General features: G+C 42.8%; 1 protein-coding gene across 1 annotated transcript in view; it reads left to right on the plus strand.

Moving 5' to 3' along the window:
• Positions 1 to 472: 472 nt before the first annotated feature.
• The window catches only part of OSBPL1A (oxysterol binding protein like 1A), a gene marked incomplete at both ends in the record, with an annotated part of 217349 nt that continues 195376 nt past the window's right edge, over positions 473 to 22445 (plus strand). Inside the window, 3 exons of the mRNA XM_080714416.1 lie at positions 473 to 593; positions 18230 to 18315; positions 19935 to 20009. Of these exons, the coding sequence (XP_080570542.1) occupies positions 473 to 593; positions 18230 to 18315; positions 19935 to 20009 (282 nt within the window). The remainder of the gene's footprint in view (positions 594 to 18229; positions 18316 to 19934; positions 20010 to 22445) is intronic.

Genomic DNA, 22445 nt, shown 5'->3' on the forward strand with positions numbered 1-22445 from the left:
GCTGAATGTTGCAGATGAAGAAACTAAGACTTTGAGAAGTTAAGAAACTTGCCTAAATGTCTCATTGTATTTATTTTATTTTATTTTATTTTATTTTTGGTACTGGGGTTTTAACCCAAGTACATTCTACCTCTGAGTTACACTTTCAGTTCTTTTTATTTTGAAATGGGTCTCACTAAGTTGCTGAGGGTATTGGTGATGCTGGCCTCAAACCCACGATCCCCCTGTGTCAGCCTCGCAAGAGCTGGGACTACAAGTGTGCACCATCACACCCGGCTTCTAATGTTCTTCTTTGATTGATACAAGACAAGGAGTCTCAGTGTAAAGTTCTATGTCTGCAACACAGTCTCTCTGTCCTATTAACTGCAAAATGAAGAAAAGAGGTTCTTTCCCCTCTCTGTATTGGGAGGAGATATCTAAAGGTTAATCATGCACTTAGGTAATTGCAGTGTTATTATTTTTTAATCTAGAAATGAACACAGAAGCAGAACAGCAGCTTCTTCATCATGCCAGAAATGGCAACGCTGAAGAAGTAAGACAACTATTAGAAGCCATGGAGAGGCATGAGGTCACTGCTGACATTAACTGCAAAGGTGAGCTCTGGGTGGGTTTTCTTAGCTTTCTCTTGGGAATTCACACTATTCAACCATGTATTTAACACTAATATCTCTCTCTCTCTCTCTCTCTCTCTCTCTCTCTCTCTCTCTCTCTCTTTGTGGTACTGGGGATGGAACCCAGGGACATTCTACCTTTGAGCTATACCTCCAGCCCTATTTCCCTTTCTCTCTCTCTCTCTCTCTCTCTCTCTCTCTCTCTCTCTCTCTTTCGTACTGGGGATGGAACTCAGGGGCATTTTATTTCTGAACTACACCCCTAGCCCTATTTTTTATTCTTTATTTTATTTTATTTTTTTGTGGTACTGGGAGTGGAACCCAGGGGCTTTTCTACCTCGGGGCTATTCTCCCAGACCTTATATTTTATTTGGAAACAGGGTCTCACTAAGTTTCTGAGAGTCTCACTTAGTAGCTGAGGCCGGCTAGAACCTCTGTGATCCTCCTGTCTCAGCCTCCCAAGCATGGGGATTACAAGTGTGTACCACCATGCCCGGTTATTCTTTATTTTAAAACAGGGTCTCATTGGGTTACAAAGGGCCTTACTAAGTCACTGAGGCTGTCCACTAACCTGTGATCCTCCTGTCTCAGCCTCCCAAATGCTGGGATTATAAGCATGCACCACCATGTCTAGCTTATTTATTTGTTTGTTTTTGCGGTACTAGAGATGAAACCCAGCCGGGTGTGGTGGCGCACGCTTGTAATCCCAGCATTCGGGAGGCTGAGACCTGGAGGATCGTGGTTCGCGGACAGCCTCAGCTACTTAGTGAGGCCCTGTGCAACTCAGTGAGACCCGGTTTCAGAATAAAAAGATACACACTCAACCCTATTTTTTATTCTTTTTATTTTGAAACAGGGTCTGCAAAGGGCCTCACTAAGTAGCTGAGTCTGTCTATGAACCGTGATCTTCCTGTCTCAGCCTCCCAAATGCTGGGATTACAGGTGTGCGCCACCACACCTGTTTTTTTTTTATTCTTTGGTGGCAATCGAGTCAAACTAGTATGAGGAAGTAACGCGGCACAGAAGGCCAACCCAGGTTTTATTTTTTTATTTTATTTTTTTGGTACTGGGGATGAAACCCAGGGGCCTTCTACCTCTGGGCTATACCCCCAGACCTACTTTTATGTTTTACTGGAAACATGGTCTCACTAAGTTGCTGAGAGCCTCACTAAGCTGCTGAGACTGGCAGCAAACTTGCTATCCTCCTGTCTCAGCCTCCCAAGTACTGTGATGACAAGCTTGTGCTACCATGTCTGGCTTTATTCTTTATTTTGAAACAAGATCTCACTGAGTTGCAGAGGACCTCTGTAAACCCATGATCTTCCTAAGTACTGAGATTACAAGTCTGGGCCACCACACCCAACTTTAACACCAATCTTTCTAATCTTGCATGTTGTCGCGTCCCTAGGGCTCTGACCAGCAGAGCCTAGGGAAGAAACACACGAACGCCGACTCTGTTTATGAAGCTCCTTCCTCTTTAACGCTCTCTCAGGTAAAAACAACATCAGTCTTCTATCCCCTCCCTCATCACTCCACCAAGCCTCCTCGCTTCCCCGCTAGGGCATGCGCATTTTCAACCTTCTCCTGGGTGGGCAGGTGGTAGCACGAGGTGCTGTGTCACTAATCATCCGTAAGACACCTGATAGGGCTCACTGCGCAGGCTCAGGGCACCGCCAGCCTTGTGAGCCTCGTGACTTGGCAACATGCCTAGGCGCCATCTTGAGTCCACGCTGGCAACAAGCCTGGGTGCCATCTCGGTCCAGCCGAGTGGGCCCCGACAGCATGTGACAAATCTCTTATCCTGAAAGACCCTCCCCTAACACACACTAGTCCCCTGTAAGTCAGATGAATTGAGAGTCATTCCTAAAATTCATATGGATACTGAACCTTACAAGTTACAAGGTGAGGCCACAGCATGCCTTCTCTGATAAGTTATTTTCTTCTTGAAGGCATTGTAGCTGAGCCAGTAGGTCTGAATGGTTACTCTCTGCCAATGTATAAGGTGCTTTGGGGACAGTGATGAAGAGACAGACAAGCTCTCAGTCCTCTTTGTGATTAGTGTCCTAGAATAACAGAGACTAGTCTAGGTTACAAAATGCATGGCCGGTTACATAGGTACGGGTGCTGTGGGGTCACAGAGGAGAGGCTTGCAGCTGGAACATGGAGGATTTGCTTCTTAGAGGGAATCGTTCTAAGGTGAGAGGTGCGTGCAGGAGTAATGAGGTGGAGAAGAAAAGGACTCTTGGCAAAGAACCAGCACATGCCAGGCCTGAGTGAGGGGCGGTGTACATGGCAAGGGCCTTCAGAGGATTGGCCAAGCTAGGTGGGAAGTGGCAGCCAAATCATAATGGGCCTTACGTGGTGCAGCTGCAAATGTATTATAACCTTGTACTCAAATGCGCAGGGAAATCAGATTAATTTCCCCAAATGGTCTGATTATTTATTTATTTATTTTGGTATTACTGGGGTTCCTGGAAGCCCTTCTACCTCCAGGCTACACTCCCAGACCTATTTTATACTTTTTATTTGGAAACAGGCTCTCTTAAGCCTCTTTGAGCGATCCTCCTGTCTCCGCCTCCCAAGCGTGGGGATTACAAGCGTGCGCCACCACACCCGGCTTAATTTTTTAGCAAACCCCTTCACATTCTGGATTGAGATGGGAAGACCAGTAGTTAGTCTGTAGATACCTCAGTCTTAGAAGCCCTTTTGATAAACACTTGGCCTCTGCTCCTCCTCTCTCTCCTGCTCCCATTTATTGATTTACTTACTTACTTGTTTATTTACTTTGTGGTACTAGGACTTGAGCCCGTTACCTCCCCGCAATGCCCCATCCCTTTTGTTGTTGTTGTTGTTGTTGTGAAACAGTGTCTTGCTAGGTTGCTGAGGCTGGCCCAAACCTGCAACCCTTTTGTCTCAGCCTGGCGTACGCCATCACACCTGGCCCTAAATTGGCTTTTCCATGTAAAGTGGCCCTTGCTGTATGTCTATGCAGTGGAGGCAGGGTGTCCTCAAATCCTTGAGGTTGCCTTTGGTTCTGCAGAGCCCTTGTCTTCTTAGTGGTCCACAAGCATTTGTTTTTTGTTTTGTTTTTTTTTAGCTATAATTGTTTAATTATTGTAACTGAAAAGACGAACTATGAAAACTTTTACAGGCTTTTGCATGTGAACTTTCACATGTCTTTTGCATGTGAATTTTGTGTCTGGTCCTCATTCAGCTCTCTGGTTTTTCTTATGCCTCATACATTTTTTTTTTATTTTTAATTGGTGCACTGTATTCATACATCATAGTGGGATACATACTTTTGTAGACATACATGCACACATTGCCCAGTCAGCCCCCACCCGATCCCCACCCCATTCTCTCCCTATCCCTCCCTCCCATGCTTGGCTTAGTAGTTGACATCTAGTATTATAGCAATTTATTAAAAATTAAAAATGATAATCTCACATAACAGTTTCATTTGTCTGATACCAAGATTTTGATGACTTAAAGATAACATTTCAATATTTCTTTTTGCTTTCTTTCTTACCAGAGAATCTATTTTTTCTATTTTTTAGGTGAAACTATCATATATTTATATATTTATTTTTCAGAAAAAAAATCTATCCTAATATGGAATATGGACTCTAGGTACCCACAATGATCTTGAAAAAGAACAAAGCTAGAAGATGTATATTTTCTGATTTCAAACCATATAAAGCTATAATAATTGAAACAGTGTAGTACTATTCTAAAGGCAGATATATAAACCATTGGAGTTAAATAAAAGCCTAGAGCTAAATTCTTCCCTATATTGTCAAGTTATTTTTGACAAGGTTTCCACGAACATTTGGTGGTGGGAATAATAATCTTTTAACTAAATATTGTTGAAAAATAATAATTACATGGAAAAGAATAAAATTGGACCCTTACCTAATCCCATATACAAATATTAACTCAAAATAGATAGGAGAAAATCTGGGTCATAAAACCTCACAACATTGAAATTGGCAGTGATTTCTTGGTTATGATTTCAATGGCACAGGCAACAGAAGAGTACAAACTTCCTAAAAAATAAAAAACATATTGTATATCCAAAGACAATGTAAACAGAGTTAACAGTTACTAATAGAATGGGATAAAATATTTCCAGTTGCTATATCTGAAGGTATATTAATATTCCAACTAGAAATCCTAAAAATTAACAACAATAAAGGCAAACAATACCCTTTACAGATAGGTAAAAGACTAACATAAGTAATGAATCTCCACAGATAACCAATCTTAGTTGTCTGTTGGATGGAAAATCTTGTTTCTCTAGTTCTGATGTGTGTTACCTATTTCTTCTTTATAGTTAATCTCTTTGAGTATTTTCTCTAGTGCTGGTTTTGAAGACATAAATTCCTTCAGTTTCTGTTTGTCATGGAAGCTTCTTATTTCTCCATCTAATTTGATAGAAAGTTTTGCTGGGTAGGAAATTTTTGGCTGGAAGTTGTTTTCTTTCAAAATTGGGAATATGTTACTCCAAGCCCTTCTGGCTCTCAGGACTTGGTTTGGGAAGTCTGGAGTGATTCTAATTGGTTTGCCTCTGAATGTCACTTGGCCCTTTGCTTTTGTTGCCTTTAAGATTCTCTGCTTGGCTTCCACATTGGTCATTTTGACAATTATGTGGCGTGGGGATCCTCTTCTCCGATCCTGTCTAAAGGGAGTTCTATAAGTTTCCTGGACCTGCGTATCGACCTCTTGCTCTATGTCTGGAAAATTTTCTGCTATTACTTCCTTGAAAGAGATTGTTGATCCCTTTGGTTTCACTTTCTTTTCCCTCCTCTATTCCAATTATTCTTAGGTTAGCTCTCTTAAAATGGGCCCATATTTCTTCAATATCAGAATCCTGCTGTTGGATATTTTTTCCTAGATTAGAAACTATGTGTTCATTTTTGGAATGATCATCTTCTAAGAGCGAGATTCTGTTCTCCATGTGTTCTAATCGGTTGTTTGTGCTTTGAATTGAGGCCTTTACTTCATTAATTGCATCCTTTATCTCTTTTTGGCTCTCTCTGAGTTCTTTTCGAAGCACCTCTATTATTTCTACAGTTATTTTCCTGATTTGATCTTCTAGAAATCTCTGATTTTCTCTTTTATCGGGTTCTGATGTTGTGGGGTTGTGAGCATTCATTGCTCCAGTATTATTCCTCTTTCCCATGATTTCGGAAGTTTGTGCCTTCTCTGGGTTCTTCCCTTGGGTCACTATGACTTCACTTAAGGTGCTCTGGATCTCGAGTCAGTAGTATCTCAGACCCCACTACTCCTTTACTGGGTTGTATCACAGAGTCTCCGACCCAGAGAGTCGATAGAGGCTGCTTTAGACCGTGGGGGGTGCCAGGTTGCACGTTCTCCTATGGTGTGATATCACTGCCACCGCCCCTCTCCCACTGGGTCAAGTCCCAGTGAGTACAGTACTGGGATTTCTCCGCTGTGGCCCACAATTTGACTCACTGTTCTTGAGTACGCAGATGTAGCTGTACTGAATTCGGTGAATTCGGTTCTGTTGCCGCCGGTGGCAATATGGCGCTGCTGCTATGCCCTCGGCTATGGGGCTGGCGTTTTTTTTTCCTTGGTTTTGATTTCCACTCTGAATCCCTGCAGCGTGTGCTGAGCTCAGCCACTGGGAGCTTTAGATGCCCTCTGCGCCGAGAAATCCCGCCTGGCTGTTCCGCAGCGGCTCCCCTTGGCTTGCTGTGGCCGTCCCGTGAATTCGCCGGTGCCGCCAGCAGTATGGCGCTGCTGCCGCGTCCTCAGGCATGAAGCCGAGTCCTCGGGCGTGAGGATCTCCTCTGTGGCTCTGTTCTCAGTTCGCTTTCTCTCTGCAGCCTGGTGATTTTTTTTGTTTCTCTGGTGATGTTGTTTTCTGGCTTTGAAAGGCGCTGATTTTGTGGTAATGGAGATTTATTGTTAGCGGGGCTCTTAAGTCCCGCTTTTCTCGGTCACCATCTTCCCGGAAGTCCCGTCCACAAGCATTTGTAGCTGAAGTGAAACTTGGGTACTAAGCTCAATGCAGGTCTCTCCATGCGTCATATGATATAAATGGTGCTCCTCACCGATCTTAGGAGACTTGACCTTGGCTTTTGTTTGCTTTGTGTTACCACAAGCCTCTGTCATGTCTTCATACCTGGCCTAGGTTTAGCTACACTGCTTGTACAAATCAGGCTTCTCTGTAGAACCAAAAGAATGTATATAATTATAAGGAGATTTATTAGGTTGGCTCACATGATCAGAGACTTAGTCCCGTGGCCTCCTGCAGGCTGGTGAGGCAGGGAAGAGTAGCTGCTCAGTCCATCAAAGCTGAGAGCCTCACATGAGAGAGGCCAGTGGGCGGCCTCAGCCCAAGGCGGAAGGCCGGAGGCCCTGGAGAGCAGCGGGCGCACATGACACGTGGAGGCTGAAGCCCCGCAGTGTCACCTCACGGCCATGCGTCGGGCACCTGCTCCGGAGGCGCGGCCCTCTGCAGAGTTTCTTTCCTCCACGTGCTGTGGACCCAATTCTAGTAGGTGATGTCACCCGTGTTCAGGGCAGGTCTTTCTCACTTAGTTGACTGACTCACAAGCCCTCTTTCCTGAACCCATCCTCACAGACACACACAGAAGCATGCTTTAACTATTTCCTGGGCACCCTTCCATCTAGTTAAGTCGACAACCAAGATTATCCATCAGGTTTCAGTTCCTCTCCTGGGAGAGTGGCAGGTAGGAAGGTGGGAACCCAGGGTGGCTCTTGTTAACCAAAATCTAACCTTCCCTCCCTCGGGCTGCAGTACACAGTTTGCTTTGGTGTGGCCATCTTGCAGGTGGGTGCTAAGAGAGGTGGCCCACTAGGAGATCTTGTCCTAGCATCTTGGACACAGCTTGCCTCTTCTCAGCATCTCAGTTTATCTCACTGAGATGGGAACCAGAAGCTACGGGGCTTGTCTTCTTTTTTTTTGCCCACACTCTCAAGAAGGGCTGGTTTCAGATGGATAGATGGATATCTTACTCCTCTTTGACATGTTCTCCTCCTGTCCTAAAGCAGCAAACCTCCTGGCTTTATCCTCAGTGGAAAGGAGTGTTATCTTTGGAGCAGGGGAGCAACTGTTATTTGAGCTGTAGAAAGTGTAGTCTGAATCAGATGTGATGGTACACACCTGTAATCCCAGTACTGGGAGGCTGAGACAGGATGATCACAAGTTTGAGGCCAGCCTCAGCAACTTAGTAAGACCCTGTTTCAAAATTAAAATACATACATACATACATGTATATATGTATGTATATATGTAATAAATATATATACACACAGAAATTATATATGTATATATATATGTATAAAGAGAGAGAAACTGTTTTGTGGGGTTTTTGCGTGTGTGTGTGTGTGTGTGTGTGTGTGTGTTGGCTAAAGAAATTTAAAAATTTCTCCCCATTATTCAAAAAAGATGAACTCTTAATCTATACCTTAGAACTCAAGATCCTCCCTCCTCAACTTCCTTATAGCTGAAATTTTGCAGGCATACTCTGTAGAGCCCAGTGTATTTTGAATGCTAAAGGCATTTGATAATTCTCAAACAACCCTTTTGTATCTACTATCTATGCATTAGGGGAATTAGTTGGAAGCCAGCTTACTTGGAAATGTAAACCCAAGAAATATGTGTATATATATATATATATATATATATATATATATATATATATAAATTTTTTTTTTGGTGGCACTGGGGATGGAACCCAGGGGCCTTCTACCTCCGGGTTACACTCCCAGACCTATTTTATATTTTATTTGGAAACAGGGTCTCTTAAGCCAGCTAAGGCTGGCTTCAAACCTGCGCGATACTCCTGTCTCAGCCTCCCAAGCACAGGGATTACAGGCATGCGCCACCACGCCTGGCTATGTGTTAATATTTTTTTCAAGGTTTCACTTCATTATTTCTATCAGTCAGCCTTTGTTGTAAGGATTTATGTGTCATAATCAGATCAGAGGCCATGCCGTTTCCAGGCAGAAGAGATGGGCAAGATTAAATGTGAGTAGTGCTCCCATCTGGGAAATTTTTCCTAACATGTCTTGTTTTTCTCATCTTGTTTGTTTTTCCAAATCCTAAGGTATCAGGAAGTTGGTATAAAGTACTATAATTCTCTTGTAAAATTAAAGCTTAATAATTAATGCAGAGATGTAACTGTTGGAAGAGATTCATGGATGTCAAGCCAAGAGAGAAGGAATGAAACATTGGCGTGCAGAGGTGAAGGTTAGAGTCAACATTTCTAGGGTCTGGGTTGGAAGATATAGCTAGTGTGCCATGTTGTAAGCGTGGGCTCATGGTGAATTATTTCAGTAAATAAAAATAAGTAATGTGTTTACATACATATTATACTTCATGTAAATGAGTGGTGGTTTCAAGAAATAAGTTTCAGAAGCAGAATAAGAACTTATATCGACAATCTCAACACACACTCTGTGTAGAGCTGTCATTTTTCCAGGAAGTTCAGGTATGGAGTTATTTGAATATTATGTAATAAGATTTGCTGGTGTTTGCCAGCATTTTGATATTCTATGTAGGGTTCTGTTCTTTGTAAATACTTAAAAATTTAATATTTCTTATTCACTGATATCCATAAGTAACAAAGTATAAGAATGTTTGAGGTATTTTAAGAATAATTTACAATTTGGGAAATTGATTTATTGATACAGAATTCCACTTAGAAACACCAGATGTGAGAAGACCAGACCAGTTCAGAAGCCATTATAGTAATTTTGAGGAAATTGTTGTGGGTTAGATGGGACAGGAGCAAGTGGGACTGGAGGAAAGCAGTTGTAATGTAATTAATATTCAGGAGGGAGAATCAATAGCACTAACTGAGCGGGGAGTGAAAAGGAGAAGGCAGGCAAGGGTGATGTTGACATCTCACATGAAAAATTAGGTGAACATATATATATTCCTATATAATACATATTACTATATTTGTTTATTTATATTATATATGTTTATGGTACTAGGAATTGAACCCAGGAGCATTCTACCGCCAAGCTATATCTCCAGACCTTTAATTTTTTGGAACAGGGTCTTTCAAAATCGCTGAGGCTGGCTTTGAGCCTATGATCTCCCGTATCAGCATCCTAAGTATGCAGTTGTGTACCACCACCACCGCCAGAAATCAATTTCTCTTTCTTTCTTTCTTTCTTTCTTTCTTTCTTTCTTTCTTTCTTTCTTTCTTTCTTTCTTTCTTTCTTTTTGCAGCATTCAGGATGGAATGCAGGGGCATTCTACCTCTGAGCTACACCTCCAGCTCTAATTTTTATTCTTTTTATTTTTTTTTTAAACAGGGTTTCACTGAGTTGCAAAGGACCTAAGTAGCTGAGGCTGTCCACAAACTACGATCCTCCGGACTCAGCCTTTCCAAATGCTGGGATTACAAGTGTGTGCCACCATGCCCGGCTCAAAATTTATTTTTTGAAGCCAACAGAATGTAAACAGTTCACTGGGAGAGGGTCATTTTTGAAATTGCCAGTAATGAACTAGTCAGAGAGAAATGGTTTTCCACTTAAAGGAAGTTTGAGAGATGGGTGAGACCGCAGAGTTCAGAATGTGGCAGCTGGGAGGACTAAGGCTGTGCCGTCTGCTGTTGGACAGTGAGGCCATGAGGCAACAGGTGCAAAGTGCTGCTGGTTTTATAATTTCACTGTAGGGGCCTTTTATCTCCTGGGTTAAATTTACTCCTAAGTATTTTATTCTTTTCGAGGTTATTGGAAATAGGATTGTTTTCCAGATTTCTTTTTCAGTGGCTTTATGATTGGTGTATAGCATTTACAAATGCTAATGATTTTTGCAGGTCGATTTTGTATCCGGCTGCTTTGCTGAAGCTCTTTATCACCTCTAGAAGTCTTCTGGTTCAGTTTTATTGAATCTTTGAAACAAAGGATCATGCCATCAGTAAATAAAAATTATTTCAGTTGTTTCTCCGTAGTCCTTTGAGTCCTTCTTCCTATCTAATTCCTGAAAGTAGAGTTTTAAGAACTAAGATGGATAGGAGTGACAGAGACATCCTTGTCTTGTTTTCTTGATCTTAAAGGGAATTCTGTCAGTTTTGCCCTGTTCATAATATGCTGGCTTTGTTTTTTTTTTTTTTTTTTTTTTTTTTTTTTTTTTTTGTGTGTGTGTGTGTGTGTGATACTAGGGATGAACCCAGGGGATTTCTACCTCCGGGCTATACTCCCAGACCTATTTTATATTTTATTTGGAAACAGGGTCTCACTAAGTTGCTGAGAGCCTCACTAAGTAGCTGAGGCTGTCTTCGAACCTGCGCGATCCTCCTGTCTCAGCCTCCCAAGCGTGGGGATTACAAGCATGCGCCACCACGTCTGGTTGGCTTTGGGTTTATAATATATAGCCTTTATGATGTTGTGGTAGGTGCCTTCTATCCCTAATTTATTTAGCATTTTTATCACCAAATGACCCAGTGATAGTGTTCCTGGCATCTTTCCAAAGGAATTGAAATCAGAATGTTATTTCTATATGTTTAGAGCCAGGCATGTGGCACACGCTTGTAATCCCAGTGATTGGGAGGCTGAGACAGGAGGGCCGCACGGGTTCAAAGCCAGCCTCAGCTACTTAGTGAGGCTCTCAGCAACTCTGTGAGACCTTGTTTCCAAATAAACTATAAAAAATTTGATCTGGGTGTATAGCCCAGAGGTAGAAAAGCCCCTGGGTTCCATCCCCAGTACTACACACTCAAAAAAGAGAAATATGTCTTTATTGATTATATCTATAATCAGAATATTATAGTAATATTTGCATATCCATGTTTATAGCAGCACAATTTCTAATAGCCAAATGATAGAACCAGCCTAGGAGTCCATTAACAGATGAATGGATCACAAAACAATGCTATATACATACAGTGGAATTTTACTCAGCCATAAAGTATAAACTCACATCATATGCAAGAAAATGGATAGAACTTCAGAATATTATCTTAATTTAGATTAGCTAGTCTCAAAAACTGAATAGTTGTATGCTTTTTCTTATAAGTAGAACTTAGAAGTTTGAAAATAAGCCTGGCGTGGTGACGCATGCTTGTAATCCCAGCATTTGAGAGGCTGAGACAGGAGGATTGCAGTTCATGAACAGCCTCAGCTACTTAGTGAGGCTCTTTGCAACTCAGTGAGACCCTGTTTCAAAATAAAGAATAAAAAAATAGGGCTGGAGGGGTATCTCAGAGGTAGACTGCCCTTGGGTTCCATCCCCAATACCGAAAAAAAAATCTCTCTCTCTCTCTCTCTCTCTCTCTCTCTCTCTCTCTCTCTCTCTCTCTCTCATCTCTCTCTCTCTCTCTCTCTCTCTCTATCTATCTATCTATCTATAAAAGGTAGAAGAGCAGAGACTACAGTGGAATGATACAGAGGGTTTAGGTTATAGAGGAATGGGGATGAAGACATAAAGAATGTAATAGTTGAACTAATGCAGTTGGGGATGGAGGCACGCACTTGTAATCCCAGTACTTGAGAGGCGGAGACTGGAGGATCGCAGATTTACAGGCAGATCCAGCTATTTAATGAGGCCTTCCACAACTTAGTGATACCCTGTTTCAAAATATAAGAATAAAATAAGGCTGGGGGTGTAGCTCGGAGGTCGAATATCCCTGAGTCCAATACCCAGTATCATACACAGGAAAAAAAAAAAAAGAATGGCTGCTGTATATATACAAAATTACCAATTCTTATCTCGAAGCTACGGATGCTGTATATATACAAAATTACCAATTCTTATCTCGAAGCTACGGATGCTGTATATATACAAAATTACCAATTCTTATCTCGAAGCTACGGATGCTGTGTATATATACAGAATTACCAATTCTTATCTCGAAGCTACGGATGGGGAGAGAGGAAGGTCCTGGAGCGAAGTGTTCCAAGAGTCGAGTGCAGGTATATTTCTCTCACTCTATACCCAATATAATGTATACTTACAGTGCACCAAATAAAGGTATTAAGAAAATGTCCAGGTGGGGGTAATGCATACACCAAGTGATGTGAGCATGTATGAAGGCCTCTCTTTGAATTCACTGTGATGTATAATTACGATGCACCAATAAAAGCATAATATTAAAAAAGTGCTCCTGGGCTTGATGCATGGTGGGAGGGGAGGCTAGGCTGCCGGGGGTGGACAGTTGACTGGAAGGGATGAAATGGGAAGGGCAAGTAAAGGGCGAGTGGGGAGGAGGGCATGGTAGGGAGCGGGGAGGGTTTCTGTGTTCGAAGACACTACTTGCTCCATCCTATGAGAAATTAAAGAGGGAAAGGTTGGAGACACGGGGGAAAAGGAGTCCACGATAAGGAGGAAGGATGGGATCCAGGACCCAGGAGAGCAATTCGTTTTTGGCATCAAGATGGCAGAATGCATGTAGATCTAGGTAGGATGGTAGTTTTGTTGCCAGGAAGCCCACGGGGTTCTGTGAAAGCTTCTGTTACTGTGAGCCTGAAAGGTGAAGTCATTGCCAAGGGTTGAGGTGTCAGTGTAGGAAGCTTGAGGAGGACTGTGAGGGACTGAAATACCTGTCGTGGAAGGTACGGGAGACGCTGGAACAGGGCGTCATATGAAGGTTTGCGTAGCCATGGGATTCTGACTTCATGTATATAAATCTACAGGGCTCCATTATTTTTATTCACCATTAGTTTGCAAGCTGGTTGTGGTTATGGAGAAACAGCTAGTGTGTTTATCACATTCCTGAATTTTTCTGGGTGCTGATACAATGATAGCAAAGCAAAGATATTGATTAAAAAAAAAAAAAAAAACATGTTGCCAGGCATGGCAGGCATGCCTGTAATCTCAGCTCCCAGGGAGGCTGAGGCAGAAGACTTGCAGGTTCAAGGTGGCCTGGACAACTTAGCAAGACCCTATCTCAAACAATAAAAGAGCACTTGGTGTGGTGGCACAGGCTTGTAATCCCAGTACTTGGGAGGCTGAGACAGAAGGATCTCAGGTTCGCAGCCAGCTTCAGGTACTTAGTGAGGCCCTCCACAACTTAGTGTAACCCTGTTTCAAAATAAAGAATAAAATAGGGCTGGGGGTGTAGCTTAGAGGTAGAATGCCCCTGGGTTCAATCTCCAGTACTACTACTATTACTACTACTACTACTACTACTACTACTACTAATAATAATAATAATAATAATTAATAATAATAAAATAAAATGAAAAGGGCTAGGGATGAGGCTCAGTGGGAAAGAGCTTCCCTGGCATCCTGCAAGGACCTGGATTCAATTCCCAGTACTGCCAAAAAAGAAAAAAAAAAAAAAAAAGCTAATGTGGAAAATCAAGAAACACACGGTGGATTTTTTTGAGAAAGCAAAGACGAGCTGTTTATGTACATCAACAGTTGGAAAAGCTGAGGGATTAATTAAATCAAAGAAAAGTCTTTGGTTTACCCACACGATCAGGCTGAAAAGTTGGGCGTGTGTTCGTAATGGTGCCGAGGTTGGGCTTTGCTGGAGAGGCAGTTTGGGAGACATGAGGGGAGCCAAGTAAATGAGAAGGTTCTCAGATAGGCAGCAGGTCCCCAGGAGGTGGCCAGGTCCATGTTGCCCACAGTTGTGTGCGTAGGCGCGAGCCAGAGGAGGCTGGCAGGTGCCTCAGAGGAGATATGTGAGGGGGGTGTGGCTCGGGAGCTTGAAACATGAGTGGAGAAGTTACTGACAAGGATAGCAGGGGGCCTGCCTGCCTGCGATCCTTCCATCCATACTTCCTTCCTTCCATCTATCCTTCATTCCTTCTGGGTTGAACACAAAGGCAGTCTGCCTCTGAGCTAAGGCCCCTAACCCTATTTTATTTTTTCTTTTATTTGAAACAGTCTCATTGTGTTGCTGAGGCTGGCTTCAAAGCTGCAGGGCTTCTGTGTGAGTCTTCCAAGTACTGGGATTACAGGCGTGTACCGTCTGTACAGGATTTTTTTTTTTTTTTTTAATGGCTTCTGTTCAGTGAAGTAGAGTGGGGATGTGGGAATAGGGACATTTACCTGAGTGATAATGGGGGATCATTATTAGGAAGAGCTAAGTTTCATTTAAGAACAGAAGGTGAAAGTTGGATGTAGTGGCGCACGCCTATAATTCCAGTACTTGGGAGACTCACACAGGAGGATTGCAGGTTTGAGACTAGCTGCAGTAACTTAGACCCTTTTTCAAAATTAAGAAATTGGTTTGGGGTTTAGCTCAGAGGTAGACTGCCTGTATGTTCAATCCCCAGCACCATGAAAAGAAAACAAACAAACAAACAAAGAGAAGGCCAGGTAAATATTCATTGAGCTAGACGGAGGCTCTGGGATTTATCAACTGTGTAATTAGGGATTCCCCAGGGCACACGGGGCGGGTGAGAGGAAGCAGATGCTGTACTTTGGGGGAATGGCAGACGATCACGAGCACACACTTGGCACTGCAGTCCCGTGTGTGCGTGGGGTACTGCCTGTGTGGCTGGAGAGCCTGTCAATTCAGACCCTGAAATCCAGGGGCAAGGCCTGTGCACAATGCAGGCAGCTCCTACAATTTGCGTTAGCCATTAACACCGGCTTTAGAAGCCCATAGTCATTAACACAGGTTGTGGGCTTCTCTGGAGCAGGTTCCTGGGCTTTGTTAGACCCCAGGGTGGTGGGCTTTGAGACTTTGACAGGACTGGAGTCTCGCAGCCTGACTTAATTTTTCTTTTTCTTTTTTTTTTTGGTACTGGGGATGGAACCCAGGGGAATTCTACCTCCGACCTACACCCCAGTCCTATTTTTTATTCTTTATATTGAAACGGGGTCTCACTAAGTTACAGAGGGCTTCTCTAAGTAATTGAGGCGTCCGCGGACCACGATCCTCCTGTCTCAGCCTCCCGAATGCTAGGATTACAAGCATGCACCACTACGCCTGGCTTTATTCTGTATTTTGAAATAGGATCTCACTAAGTTGCAGAGGGCCTCACTGAGTTGCTGAGGCTGGCTGTGGACCTCTGAGCCTCCTGTCTCAGCCTCCCAAATGCTGGGATTATAAGCATGCGCCACCACGCCTGGTTTCTGATTTAAAATTTTACTAAGCCTTTGGAGCCATCTCAGCTCTAAACTATAGTGCCCTTGATAACTTCTTGCTAAATTGAATTCTGTAGCTTTAGTGTTTGCAGCACTCAATTGTGTGATACTTCTCCTCTGCTGTGCTGCCAGGATCTGACATTTCACTGCTGTTAACTTTGCTCCTGTTTATCTAATTGGACTCTCTAGCATTCTGGTAACCCAATATTCTCATTAATTGAGATTTTTATCTGAAGTCAGACACTGTGTTTTAGTCACTGTCTGTTGAGCTAACAGAGTTCCCTGTGCTTCAGGAAATACTGTTTACTGATTGCACATAGGATAAGGGTTTTCTGTTTTTTTCTTTGTGGATTCTTGTATAACTGGCTTTTAAAAGTACTTTTATTGGTACAATGTAATTATACATCATAGTGAGATTTAAAGTGATACAAACATACAGCCCTTGGTGGATTTCCCTTAGGAGAAACTCCCCTCTCTGCTCCTCCCTCCCCATGTATGTTAGAAAGATTGGAAATGAAGCCTTGTATGGGTGTAACCTTAATTTGAGCTGTTCGCTTCCTTAACCCCACCATCGTCTCTCTCCTTTAACCCCTTGTGCCATTCCACTGCTTTCTCTTCTCATTTGACTTTTGAAGTTCCTTTTCCTTCTTATTTTTGTTCTAACTTCCACATATGAGAGAAAATATATGACCCTTGAGTTTATTTCTCCTTCCTTTCTTTCTTCCTCTTTCTCCTTTCTTTCTTTCTTCCTTTCCTTTTCCTTCCTTCCTTCCTTCCTTCCTTCCTTCCTTCCTTCCTTCCTTCCTTCCCCAGGCATTCTGCCTCTGAGCTACATCCCCAGCCTCATTTTTTATTCTTTATTTGGAAACAGGGTCTCACTAAGTTGAGGGCAACTTAGTAGCTGAGGCTGGCCAAGAACCTGCGATCCTCCTGTCCCAGCCTCCCAAGTACTGTGATTACAAGCGTGCGCCACTACGCCCAGCTTGACCCTTGAATTTCTGAGACTGGCTGATCTCACTAAGCACAGTGTTCTCTAGTTCCGTCCATTTTGCTGCAAATGTCATAATTTTGTTCATTTTTACATATACTTTTATCGGTGCGTTATAGTCCCACGTCATAATGTAAATCATGGTGATAATGACATACATGCATGCACACTTGGCAGCCCCAGCTCCCTCTCCATTCTCACCCCTTTCCCCATCCAGGGTATTGAGAGTGACATTGCTGTTCTTGCATAAATACATGCCATTGGAAGTAATTCCTTCTTTGATCCTCCCTCTCTCCCATCCCTTCCCCTATCCCACCTCCCTGGCTCTGCTGAAGTTTCTGTTCCACTCTCTGAAGCCCATCTGGTATCCTAATTTTTGTTGATCTTTATGGCTAAGTAAAATTCCACTGTGTATATATGCCACATTTTCGTTATCTGTTCATCTGTTGATAGACACCAGGATTGGTTCCATAATTTGGCTATTGTGGATTGTGCTGCTGTGAACATGGGTGTTCCTGGGGATGAAGATTTTCATAGTTGCTGCACACCACTTTTAGCTCTGTCCATTCCCCTCAGTGATCCAGGTTTTCAGAGAGTTGCTTGTCATGCAGTGTTTTGCCAAGAGAACCGTGTCTCTGCTAGATAATGACAAGATGGTTAAAGCCTCGGGACCTTAGAGCCAGCAACCTGCTAGGAGTCATGTAGCTCGAATGTGACCCTGCTGTGTCTCCCTCTGCTCTTTTAGAAATGAGGATTGTAAGCCGGGCGTGGTGGCGCACGCTTGTAATCCCCGCGCTTGGGAGGCTGAGACAGGAGCATCACGCAGGTTAAGAGACCCTGTTTCCAAATAAAATATAAAATAGGTCTGGGAGTGTAGCCCGGAGGTAGAAGGCCCCTGGTTTCCATCCCCAGTACCACCAAAAAAAAAAAAAAAAAAAAAAAAGAAAGAAAGAAAGAAAGAAAGAAGGAAAGAAAGAAAGAAGTAAGGATTGTTGCTGTAACAAAATGCTTGAGATGAGCAACTTAAAAGGTGCAAAGGTTTATTCTGGCCGTGGTTTCTGAGATTTTCATGATGGTCACTTGGCTTCCTTGTTTCTGAGCCTGGAGTGAGGGAGATCATCTTGATGGGAACCGTGGAGGAGCAGGCTGCTCAGCCCTGGTGGCCAGGAAGTTGAGAGAGAGAGCTCGCTTCTGCAACAGCCCTTCCCCCAAAACATTAAGCCATGAAGCCATTATTTAATTAATCCATGCATGGGGTCAGAGTCTCATGATCCCCTCACTCAGAGACCCCACCTCTGAACACAGCTGCACTAGGGACCACGCCCTCGGCACAGGAGATCTGGAGCATTTAGGATCCAGACCAGAACAAGGATGTTGAGTCAGAGGTGGCACCTGATCTGGGTCTTGTGAGTGCCAGTCCTCAGCACATCACACTTCCTGCCGTGCCTGGGCTTCTGCCTCTTAGCAGCCGGGCACTGTGAAGGAGAGCCGTGGGTATTGAAGGAGGATGGTCAGAAAAACTCAGTTATTGTACAAATGCCTAAATAATATCTAAAATACCTTATTTTTTTCATTTCTTAGGAAGAAGTAAGTCTAATTTGGGCTGGACACCTCTTCATCTGGCATGCTATTTTGGACATAGACAAGTGGTCCAGGATCTGTTAAAGGTTTTATGGCTTTGATTTTTTAATGAGTATAATAAATGATTTTATTATGGATAAAAATCTTAGAAAAGCCAGCTGAGCCATGATAGCTTTTTAAAAGTAATAGCTCATCGTTAAAGACACTTAATTTTTCTTTACTAAAAGCACGAGTTAGAATTGCTTGATTAATTAAAGTTCTGTCACTAATAATATGATTTTTACATTACTGGTTTTTAAAATGGCAAAAGTGGGTATATTAATTAATGAAGATATAACTTCAGTTTTATAAGCATGATAATTGAAAATATAACCAAAGTGTACCCCAAATTAAAAAATAATATCAGAATATCTAAGCACTTGACTTACTGAGAATTGAGACTCATAGTTCAGATTCTCTAAACAATTTTTCACAGATTTTTTTTTTGGTGGTACTGGGGTTCCTTGGAAACCCTCTACCTCTGGGCTACACTCCCAGACACCTATTTTTTATATTTTTATTTGGACACAGGGTCTCTTAAGCCAGCCAGGCTGGCTTCAAACCTGCGTGATCCTCCTGTCTCTGCCTCCTAAGTGCGGGGATTACAAGTGTGCGCCACCACGCCTGGCACAGATGGATATTTTTGAAATTGGGTTGAATCTTAAAATTCATCTGAACATTTAAGTAATTACATAATTTTTTAAAATGTGGTACTGAGGATGGAACTCAGGGGCTTTTCTACCTCTGGAATATACTCCCAGACCTATTTTTTATATTTTATTTGCTGAGAGCCTCACTAAGTAGCTTTTTGGCTGGCTTTGAACCTGTGCGATCGTCCTGTCTCGGCCTCCCAAGCACTGGGATTACAAGCGTGCGCCATCACGCCCAGCTTATATCATTTTTTTTAATCTGAAAACTATATGGCCTTAGTGGTGGAGAAAATAGTATTACATTTGCAGATGCTTGTCCTTTTTTTTTTTCCATATGTCCGCTTCTAAAGTGGATTGAGAGCTGTGCATGGTGGTGCTCACCTGTAATCCCAGCTACTCAGGAAACGGGGGCAGGAATCTTGCAAGTTCCAGGCCAGCCTCAACACCTTAGGGAGCTCCTGTCTCAAAATAAAAGGGGCTGAGAATGTAGCTCAGTGATAAGAGTGCCCGTGGATTCAATTTCCCAAAAGCACTCTAAGTAAAAAAATTGATTAAGTAGAGTGAAGATGTATAGATTTTTAAAGAAAAGCACCTTTTTGTTCTATGATGTATTGGTAAATTTTTATCATTCAGGAAATCTGCTAAGAATCAAACTGATTTTTGTGACAACCAAAAAATATGAACAATTATTCTAAGTTTCGGAGTATTTGATGTATTTTTCCCCCCCTGCAGTACTGAGAATGGAATCCAGTAGCTAGCTACCTCCTAGCTACACCCCCAGCCCTATTTTTTTTTATTCTTTATTTTGAAACAGGGTCTCACTGAGGTGCAAAGGGCCTCACTAAGTAGTAGCTGAGGCTGGCCGTGAACCGCGATCCTCCTTTGTCAGCCTTCCGAAAGCTGGAATTACAAGCGTGTGCCACCATGCCCGGCTTACTTGATATATTTTGAAAGAATTGCTTTCATGTTCATACTTCTTGATACTGGGAGATATTTATAATTTTCCTGTTTATTAGGCTGGTGCAGAAGTGAATGTGTTGAATGACATGGGAGACACTCCACTTCATCGAGCTGCCTTTACAGGACGGAAGGTAAGCAAATGCTCTGTGTTCAGTGTGTACAAGCGAAACCTTTGGAAGAACAGTCACCATTTTTTTTTTAAAGTTAAAATTGTCTGCTGTTTAGGGACTGGAAAAAAACATGGGGAAAAATATACAAACTAGTTCTTTGGTTCAAAGGGGCACGAAAGCTTAAGAGTTAGACAGTGAGGTCAAATACCAAGGTCACGAGACTCCCTGCATCACCCCCAGTAGAAGCCAGCTCAGCTTCTGCTTGTGGCTGCCACAGCTGGGGAACTCCATTATTCTTTACTTGAGAAAGAGCTTTGTTGAGGGATAGTATAATTGACATGGCATAACATCGCCTACTGTAAACATACATTTCAGTGACTTGTACTTATGCACAGTTGTAAACCATCACTAATCCAGTCATAGAACACTTGTCACCCCAGGAAGTTCCCTCACCGTTCACATTCCTCCCCTGTGCCAGCCTCGGCCCCAGGCTGCCGTTCATTTGGTTTTGATTCTCCATGTTTGTCTTTCCTAGAAACTTTTTATAAATGGAATCGTACAAATTATTGTGTCTTCTCCTTTGATTGAGCATAATGTTGAGGTCATCCTTGTGTCAGTAGTTTGTTTATGGACGGATGATATTCCACTGAATAGACCTGTGCCACATTTTGTTATCTATTCGTCATGATAAAAAAAAATCATGAAAAGCCGGGCGCGGTGGCGCACGCTTGTAATCCCCGCGCTTGGGAGGCTGAGACAGGAGGATCGCGCAGGTTCGAAGCCAGCCTCAGCTACTTAGTGAGGCTCTCAGCAACTTAATGAGATCCTGTTTCAAATAAAGAATAAAAAATAGGGCAGGGGGTGTAGCTCGGAGGTAGAATGCCTCTGGGTTCCATCCTCAGACCCCCCCACACACACAAAATGAAAAGATTGTCTTTTCACATTGTGTTGATCTTTGTTGAAAATCAGTTGTTCATAACTCTAAGGATATCTTTCTGAATTTCCTAGTTTTGATGTAAGATAGTATAAATTCTCCAGTTATGATCTTTTAGTTTGTCTGTTTTGTGGCGCTGGGGATGGAACCCAAGGGAGTACTTCTGCTGAGTTGCTCCTCCAGTCCTTTTCATTTTTTTTTTAAAATAGGGTCACATAAAGTTACCATGTGTAGGCCTAAAACTTGCAGTCCTTCTGTCTCAACCTCCCAGTTACTGGGGTTACAAGCGTCTGTCATCACACCGGCTTATAATCTTTTTTTAAATTTTATTTTGGCTATTCTCCTTCATATTTTCATATATTTTTTTGGTACTGGGGGTGGAACCCACGGGCTTTTCTACCTCCAGGCTATACTCCCAGACCTATTTTATATTTTATTTGGAAACAGGGTCTCACTAAGTTGCTGAGAGCCTCACTAAGTAGCTGAGGCTGGCTTCGAACCTGCGTGAACCTCCTGTCTCAGCCTCCCAAGCACTTGTATTACAAGCGTGCATGAACACGCCCAACCTGTAATTTCATATTTTAAAACTGTCAATTTCTCTAACAATGCCTATTGGAATTTTAATAGAGGTTGTGTTTTCTCAGATTTTCAGGTCAGTCTGGACAGAAGTGACATCTTAACAATTCTGAGTCTTCCAGTCTACCTTCATTTATTCTAATCTACCTTCGTTTATGTAGATCTTTAATTTCTCTCAGCAATGTGTCATTTTCAACGTCAGGATCTTGCACGCCTTTTGTTAAAGTTATTAGCTGGGGTGGCCTTAATCCATGGAGTCTGGAATGCGTCTGGCCACCTTATACCTCTGTGCACACACACGCACGCGCACACCACCCCCCCACCCCGCACAGTTTTCTAGCACCCTTGCATCTGTGTAGCTCAGTGGTCAGCCAAGGTCTGGGTAGCAATGGGCTCAAATTCTCAGCCCGCGGCCTGAGCACAGGTGGGGAGGCTCGCAGAGCCCCAGCATTTCTCACTCCGCTTCTTCTCTTTCTAAGGGGCCCTCTCCTGTGTTTCCCAGTAACTGTGAACCCGAGTGATGTTTCCTAACAGCTGAGGGGCATGGGGATGTAACCTACTCCGTTCTTCTCTGGTTCTTCCATTTCTAGGGTCTTCCTGTTAGACATTAGGCCATTTTGCTGTTTGCCCCTGTAGCAAGCAAAATAATGACACTCCCTAAGGTGTCGGTATCCTGACCCCTGAAATATGTATGTTTGGTTACATGGCAAGGGAAGATTATAGTTGCTGATGGAATTGAGGCTGTTAATCAGATGATCATAATAGAAGAAAATTTTAATCACTAGGGTTCTTAGAAGTGTGAGAGGGAGGCAGATGAGGAGTCAGGTCCCAGTTAGGGACTACCAGTCAAGGAATGCTGAAGGCTTCTAGAGTTTGGAAAATCAAGGCAATACATTCCCTCCCAGAGCCTCTGCAAAGAACCAGCTCCGCAGCACAGTGATTTCATT

This window comes from Muscardinus avellanarius (genome assembly GCF_963383645.1).
Source record: "Muscardinus avellanarius genome assembly, chromosome: 17".
NCBI lineage: Eukaryota > Metazoa > Chordata > Mammalia > Rodentia > Gliridae > Muscardinus > Muscardinus avellanarius.